This window comes from Pristiophorus japonicus, chromosome 19, assembly GCF_044704955.1.
Source record: "Pristiophorus japonicus isolate sPriJap1 chromosome 19, sPriJap1.hap1, whole genome shotgun sequence".
Classification (NCBI taxonomy): Eukaryota; Metazoa; Chordata; class Chondrichthyes; family Pristiophoridae; genus Pristiophorus; species Pristiophorus japonicus.
Genome location: NC_091995.1, coordinates 19,518,558 through 19,526,847, shown reverse-complemented (window position 1 = coordinate 19,526,847; position 8,290 = coordinate 19,518,558). Strand labels below are relative to the sequence as shown.

The following is an 8,290-nucleotide window of genomic DNA, read 5'->3' as shown; positions in this document are numbered from 1 at the left end:
TTAAAGGTGTTGCTATGGGAACCCGCATTTTCATGGGCTTTGTCGACCATTCTTTGTTCCAGTCCTACTCGGGTCCCCCTCACCTCTTCCTCCGGTACATTGATGACTATCGGTGCCGTTTCCTGCTCTCGCTCTGAACTAGAAAATTTCATTCACTTTGCTTCCAATTTCCACCCTTCCCTCACCTTCACTTGGTCCATCTCCGACTCTTCCCTTCCCTTCCTCGACTTCTCTGTCTCCATTTCTGGAGATAGGCTATCGACCAACATCTACTATAAGCCCACTGACTCCCACAGCTACCTGGACTACACTTCCTACCACCTGCTTCCTGTTTCTCCCAGTTTCTCCATCTCCATCGCATCTGTTCTGACGATGCCATCTTCCATACTCGTGCTTCCGATATGTCTTCCTTTTTCCAAAACCAAGGATTCCCCTCTACCGTGGTTGACATGGCCCTCGACCGTGTCCGTTCTATTTCCCGCACCTCTGCTCTCACCCCTTCCCCTCCCTCCCAGAACCACGACAGGGTTCCCCTTGTCCTCACCTTTCACCCCAACTGCCTCCATATTCAACAATGCCATTTCCGCCATCTCCAGCATGATCCCACCACCAAACAGATCTTCCTCTCCCCTTTCAGCATTCCGAAGGGACCGATTCCTCCGCAACACCCTGGTCCATTCCTCAATCACCCCCAGCACCCCCCTCACCTTCCCACCGCACCTTCCCATGCAAGCGCAGGAGATGCAACACCTGCCCTTTCACCTCCTCCCTTCCCACTATCCAGGGCCCCAAACGCTCCTTCCAGGTGAAACAACGATTTACTTGTACCTCTTGCAATTCACTATACTGTATTCACTGCTCACGATGTGGTCTCCTCCACATTGGGGAGACCAAGCGCAGATTGGGCGACCGCTTTCCGGAGCGCCTCCGTTCAGTCCGTAAGTGTGACCCCGAGCTTCCGGTCGCCTGTCACTTTAATTCTCCACTCCCACTCTGACCTCTCCGTCCTCGAACTCCTCCACTGTTCCAATGAAGCTCAACGTAAGCTCGAGGAACAGCATCTCATCTCTCGTTTAGGCACTTTACAGCCTTCTGGACTCAACATCGAGTTCAACAATTTCAGACTATAACCTCTGCCCCTATGTTTTCACATGGCAGCTGTAGGTGATTCTGCCATTCTCATTTACACCTCTTCTAGGCCCATCTTGTGTTTCTTTACCTGTCCCATTACCATCACCTTTTGCTTTGTACAACCTTGCCTTTTGTCATTTAAAAAAAAGCAGTTTTGACAAAAGATCACCGACCTGAAATGTTAACTCTGTTTCTCTCACCCCAGATGCTGCCTGACTTGCTGAGTATTTCCAGCAATTTCTGTTTTTATTATCAATATGAACTGGTTGGGCTAAATGGCCTGTTTCTGTTATAATTTCTAAAGTAATGACTTTGTGAAGGTTTAGTTCTGGTCCTGATTAGAGTAATGTAATATGTAAAGTTTTAATTTCTTAACACTGTTTTCCACCACATAACTAGAAAAAGTGATCTCCAAGATGCCTATGTATCTGTGAGTGGGCGGAGATGTGCTCAAGCAGCAACAACAACTTGCATTTATATAGCGTCTTTAATGTAGTAAAAACATCCCTAGGCACGTCACAGGAGTGTTATCAAATAATACCGAGCCACATAAGAAAGTATTAAGGCAGATGGGTCACAGAGGTAGGTTTTAGGGAGTATCTTAAAGGAGGAATGAGAGGTAGAGAGTTTTAGGGAGGGAATTACACAGCTTAAAGGCACAGCCGCCAATGCTGGAATGATGAAAATCGGGGATGCGCAAGAGGCCAGACTTGAAGGAACTCAGAATCTCGAGGGGTTGTGGGGCTGGAGGAGGTTGCAGGGATAGGGAGGGGCGAGGCCATGGAGGTATTTGAAAACTAGGATAAGAATTTTTTAATCGAGGCGTTGCTGGACAATGTAGATCTGCGTAGATGATATGGGGTCAGAAATTCACCTCGAGGTCAAAACTACAGAGAGAAACAAAATATAATAATTTTTATTTATATAGCGCCTTTAACGTAGTAATACGTCCCAAGGCGCTTCACAACAGTGTTACAGACAAACATGGCAGATGATCAAAAGCTTGTTTAAAGAGGTAGGTTTAACGAGCGTCTTGAAGGAGGAAAGCAAGGTAGAGAGGCAGAGAGGTTTAGGGAGGGAGTTCCAGAGCTTGGGGCCCAGGTAGCTGAAGGCACGGCCACCGATGGTTGAGCAGTTATACAAGAGGCCAGAATTTGAAGAGCACAGACATCTTGTGGGATTGTGAGGCTGAAAAAGATTGGAGATAGGGAGGGGCAAGTCCATGGAGTGCTTTGTAACAAGGATGAGCATTTTGAAATCGAGGCGTTGTTTAACTGGGAGCCAATGTAGGTCAGAAAGCACAGGGGTGATGGGTGATCTTGACTTGGTGCGAGTTAGTACACGGGCTGCTGAGTTTTGGATGACTTCAAGTTTACGTGGTGTGGAATGTGGAAGGCCGGCCAGCAGTGAGTTGGAGTAGAGGTAACAAAGGCATGGATGAGGCTTTCAGCAACAGAAGAGCTGAATATAGAACATCAAAGTGGTGAACAGCCTGGTTCAGCCTGGGGCAGTGGCCAGCGTGAGGGACAGAATCGGTGGTGAAGGTATAGAGTTTGTGGTGCGGGCTTCAGTCTTACCAATGTGTAACTGGAGGAGATTGAAATTATCCAAGGCTTTATGGTGAACAGGCAGTCTGGTAACACAGAGGCTACAGAGGGGTCGGAGCAGGTGGTGGAGCTGAGTGTCACCGGTGCACACACGGAACCTGAACCCATGTCTGTGGATGATGTCACCAAGAGGCAGCATGTGGATGAGGAAGAAGCCGGAACAAATCCCGAGGGAACTCCGGAGGTAACAGTGTGTGGGGGGGGGGGTGGGGGCCGTACGAATTGGGAATAGTCACTAAAAATACTCACATTTCATATTAGATCGTTTAGTATCTGAAAGAAAAAAATAGACGAGTATTTGGGTTGGGATTAGGGTCGCCATGCCAACCCTCCAGGATTGCCCTGGAGATTCCAGGAATTAAAGCTTGGACACCGATGCAAGCAACCGGGTAGAAAAATGAAAGGGGCATTAAATATGTTTTGTGTTTATTTAAAAAATTTGTTTGAATACTTGTATTTATTAGTTCTAAGAATATTGGAGATGAGGATCAATGGCTGTTTGACTGACATTCACGCATCATCCAATCGGATAATGAAGAGTCAGTTCACTTTCCAATGAGTGTGGGAAGGATGGATGTGTCAGGTGACCAGCGGTGGATGAACATTTGGCAACTCTAGTTGGGACCTTTTGTAAGAAACACGGCCCACAAAAAAACATTACCTTACCTTTCTTCTTGTTAAGAAATAGGAACAGAAAATGCTGGGAAATACTTAGCAGGCCAGGCAGCATCTGTGGGGAGAGAAACAGAGTTAACAATTCAGGTTGTCGACCTTGCTTCAGGAGGTGGTTGTAATGTATGCAACTTGTGAGTATATGCACAGGTTAGTAGAGCTTGGCATTGTGAGTGGCTTAGCCAGTCAGGTGGTGTTCACAAGACTGAACAAAACCCCAGTCAGTTGAGTCCAGGTCATCCACGATGAGGTATGCAGTTGTGAGTCTAGTGGGTGAACTGGTAATGTGATTGTTAATAAACCAACTAATTCTTAATAGCAGTGTGTTGCTATGAATTCTTAAGCAAAGAACCCATGAAGCAAATTCATTACAGTGGTAGAGGGGTCAAAGCATGTGGTGGAGAGTAAGAACTGGGTGTCATCAGCATACATGTGGAAGCTCAACCCATGTCTGCGGATGCTGAAAGGGCATTGACCTGAAACGCTAACTCTGTTTCTCTCTCCACAGATGCTACCTGGCCTGACTGAGCATTTCCTGTTTCTTATTTCAGATTGCCAGCATTTGCATTATTTTCTTTTATTTTTAAGATGCTGGCTAATTTGCTCTAACTATGGAACTGTATTTTAAAACATTTATTTTAAGTCCATGGCCTCGCCCCTCCCTATCTCTAATCTCCTCCAGCCCCCCGAGATGTCTGCGCTCCTCTAATTCTGCCCTCTTGAGCATCCCTGATTATAATTGCTCCATCATCGGTGGCCGTGCCTTCTGTTGCCCAGGCACAACGGAGGAGCGAAAAGGTCGTAGCGGAGGTGCAGCAAATGAGTGCACGGGGCCCAGAAGAACTGAGGGCCCAGGGGCAGCACAGCACAGATCAGCCATGATCTTATTGAATGGTGGAGCAGGTTCGAGGGGCTAGATGGCCTACTCCTGTTCCTAATTCTTATGTCTTATGTTAGGCCAGCCCACACTGCGATGTGTGCGCGCGCTAGATCCGTGCAGCAGAGCAGGTCTCCAATCGTCTTGGTTAACCCTTGCCACTGGTCCAAGACCGAGCTCTGACAAGCCCGTGTGGTGGCTGGTGTGCAACGGCCACCCCACGTTAAAAAAAATCCACGCACAGGCATCTTCCACCCCTGGAGTTCAGGACTGGAATATCAGGTCTTCCATTGAAACATCAATGAACTCATCCCTTTTGGTGTGGAAACAAGTCATCCTCGTTTTAGGGACTGCCTAAGATGATGATGTTGCCTAGGTCCCATGCTCTGAAATTCCTTGCCTAAATCTCTCCGCCTCTCTACATGACTTTCCTCCTTCAAGACGCTCCTTAAAAACTACCTCTTTGACCAAGCTTTTGGCCACCTGTGCTAATTTCTACTTTTGCGGCTCGGTATCAAATTTTTAAATCTCATAACACTCCTGTGAAGCACCTTGGGACATTTCACTACGCTAAAGGCGCTTTATAAATACAAGTTGATGTCGTTAAAAAGAAAAGCCCTATTTCATTGGAGGGTGAGAAACCGCTTTCAAATCACTTTTTTGTTTTTAAAAACGGACGCAAAATTATGAAGGTCTGCAGAATTCCATGCCATGAGAGCCTCAGCACCAAGACTGAGGCGTGAATGGACCACTCCCCAAAATGGGCCACCCGCGCCTCACCCAAGATGGCGGACGAGCGGTGACGCGACGCCTCGCCTCGCCCGAGCCGCCCTTCTCTGGCGGAAGTGGGGCGGGGCCGTGGCAACAGACCGAGGCGTGAATGGGCCACTTCGCGCCTCACCCAAGATGGCGGACGAGCGGTGACGCCCTTCTCTGGCGGAAGTGGGGCCGGTCTCCCGGGCGACTTGCTGCCTGGGCCAGTGAGTGAGGGAGGGCGGGCTGCAATTGTAATGATTGCCGGGGGGATGGGGCTCCCGCTACATTAAATATAAAATGTTTAGTTGAAAATAACATTGCCGCTGAGCTCCTTGTTAACGGATACCCAGTTGACCCAGCCGTTGGTTTGGGCGGTGGTGCTGGCTGGGAACCACCGTGAGCCCTGGACAAGAAAGGAGCCTTTCTCCCCCCGCCCAAATTAGTCGGTTTTTTAATGTCCTTTTTTGAATATAATTTTTATAAATCTGCCTTTTTTTTTTATTCAAGCAAAATTTTTGGCATTTTTATTATGCATATGTTTTATTGAAGTGTGTGTATATATAATTTTGTGTGTGTTGCTGATTTCCACAATCTCTGGGATTGCCAACCATGGAGTTCCCTTTCGATATCAACCCACTTTTCCCCGAGAGGGTCACCGTCCTGGATCACCATCTCCAGCCTGGCCGGAGGACTAATGCCAGCAAGTAAGTGGTGCTCTTTATGTTCAATTCATTGTGCTTTATATCTCTTTGTTTCTCTCTCTCTAACTGTGTCGATCTTTGTCTCTATCCTCCCATCTCTTTCTCTATCCCTCTCTCTCCTATATCTCTGCTTCTCGCTCTACCTCTCTAAATCTCTCCCTCTCTGCCCCTCCCTCCCTCTCTCCCTCTCTCGATCTCGCCCTCCCTCCCTCCCTCCCTCTCTCGATCTCGCCCTCCCTCCCTCCCTCGATCTCTCCCTCCCTCCCTCCCTCCCTCGATCTCGCCCTCCCTCCCTCCCTCGATCTCGCCCTCCCTCCCTCCCTCGATCTCGCCCTCCCTCCCTCCCTCCCTCCCTCGATCTCGCCCTCCCTCCCTCCCTCCCTCCCTCCCTCGATCTCGCCCTCCATCCCTCCCTCCCTCGATCTCGCCCTCCATCTCTCCCTCGATCTCGCCCTCCATCTCTCCCTCGATCTCGCCCTCCATCTCTCCCTCGATCTCGCCCTCCATCTCTCCCTCGATCTCGCCCTCCATCTCTCCCTCGATCTCGCCCTCCATCTCTCCCTCGATCTCGCCCTCCATCTCTCCCTCGATCTCGCCCTCCATCTCTCCATCTCTCCCTCGCTCCCTCCATCTCTCCCTCGCTCTCCCTCGATCTCGCCCTCCATCTCTCCCTCGCTCCCTCCATCTCTCCCTCGCTCCCCCGCTCGCTCCCTCGCTCCCCCATCTCTCCCTCGCTCCCCCCATCTCTCCCTCGCTCCCCCCATCTCTCCCTCGCTCCCCCCATCTCTCCCTCGCTCCCCCCATCTCTCCCTCGCTCCCTCCATCTCTCCCTCGCTCCCTCCATCTCTCCCCTCCATCTCTCCCTCGTTCCCTCCATCTCTCCCTCGCTCCCTCCATCTCTCCCTCGCTCCCTCCATCTCTCCCTCGCTCCCTCCATCACTCCCTCGCTCCCTCCATCACTCCCTCGCTCCCTCCATCTCTCCCTCGCTCCCTCCATCTCTCCCTCGCTCCCTCCATCTCTCCCTCGCTCCCTCCATCTCTCCCTCGCTCCCTCCATCTCTCCCTCGCTCCCTCCATCTCTCCCTCGCTCCCTCCATCTCTCCCTCGCTCCCTCCATCTCTCCCTCGCTCCCTCCATCTCTCCTCGCTCCCTCCATCTCTCCCTCGCTCCCTCCATCTCTCCCTCGCTCCCTCCATCTCTCCCTCGCTCCCTCCATCTCTCCCTCGCTCCCTCCATCTCTCCCTCGCTCCCTCCATCTCTCCCTCGCTCCCTCCATCTCTCCCTCGCTCCCTCCATCTCTCCCTCGCTCCCTCCATCTCTCCCTCGCTCCCTCCATCTCTCCCTCGCTCCCTCCATCTCTCCCTCGCTCCCTCCATCTCTCCCTCGCTCCCTCCATCTCTCCCTCGCTCCCTCCATCTCTCCCTCGCTCCCTCCATCTCTCCCTCGCTCCCTCCATCTCTCCCTCGCTCCCTCCATCTCTCCCTCGCTCCCTCCATCTCTCCCTCGCTCCCTCCATCTCTCCCTCGCTCCCTCCATCTCTCCCTCGCTCCCTCCATCTCTCCCTCGCTCCCTCCATCTCTCCCTCGCTCCCTCCATCTCTCCCTCGCTCCCTCCATCTCTCCCTCGCTCCCTCCATCTCTCCCTCGCTCCCTCCATCTCTCCCTCGCTCCCTCCATCTCTCCCTCGCTCCCTCCATCTCTCCCTCGCTCCCTCCATCTCTCCCTCGCTCCCTCCATCTCTCCCTCGCTCCCCCATCTCTCCCTCGCTCCCTCCATCTCTCCCTCGCTCCCCCATCTCTCCCTCGCTCCCCCCATCTCTCCCTCGCTCCCCCCATCTCTCCCTCGCTCCCCCCATCTCTCCCTCGCTCCCCCCATCTCTCCCTCGCTCCCCCCATCTCTCCCTCGCTCCCCCCATCTCTCCCTCGCTCCCCCCATCTCTCCCTCGCTCCCCCCATCTCTCCCTCGCTCCCCCCATCTCTCCCTCGCTCCCCCCATCTCTCCCTCGCTCCCCCCCATCTCTCCCTCGCTCCCCCCATCTCTCCCTCGCTCCCCCCATCTCTCCCTCGCTCCCCCCATCTCTCCCTCGCTCCCCCCATCTCTCCCTCGCTCCCCCCATCTCTCCCTCGCTCCCCCCATCTCTCCCTCGCTCCCCCCATCTCTCCCTCGCTCCCCCCATCTCTCCCTCGCTCCCCCCATCTCTCCCTCGCTCCCCCCATCTCTCCCTCGCTCCCCCCATCTCTCCCTCGCTCCCCCCATCTCTCCCTCGCTCCCCCCATCTCTCCCTCGCTCCCCCCATCTCTCCCTCGCTCCCCCCATCTCTCCCTCGCTCCCCCCATCTCTCCCTCGCTCCCCCCATCTCTCCCTCGCTCCCCCCATCTCTCCCTCGCTCCCCCCATCTCTCCCTCGCTCCCCCCATCTCTCCCTCGCTCCCTCATCAATCCCATCTCTCCCTCGCTCCCCCCATCTCTCCCTCCCTCCTCCCCCCATCTCTCCCTCGCTCCCCCATCTCTCCCTCGCTCCCTCCATCTCTCCCTCGCTCCCTCCATC

The 8,290-nt window shown here is 53.2% G+C and overlaps 1 protein-coding gene across 2 annotated transcripts in view; it reads left to right on the top strand.

Annotated features, from left to right (window-relative positions):
• The first annotated feature begins 4,740 nt into the window (after positions 1–4,740).
• The window catches only part of atat1 (alpha tubulin acetyltransferase 1), a 70,123-nt gene continuing 66,573 nt past the window's right edge, over positions 4,741–8,290 (top strand). The window contains exon 1 of one of the 2 annotated variants that reach the window (XM_070861354.1): positions 4,741–5,747. In XM_070861354.1, coding sequence (XP_070717455.1) covers positions 5,653–5,747 — 95 coding nt within the window. In that variant the 5' untranslated portion in view covers positions 4,741–5,652. The remainder of the gene's footprint in view (positions 5,748–8,290) is intronic. The other variant, XM_070861353.1, reaches the window with a different exon arrangement.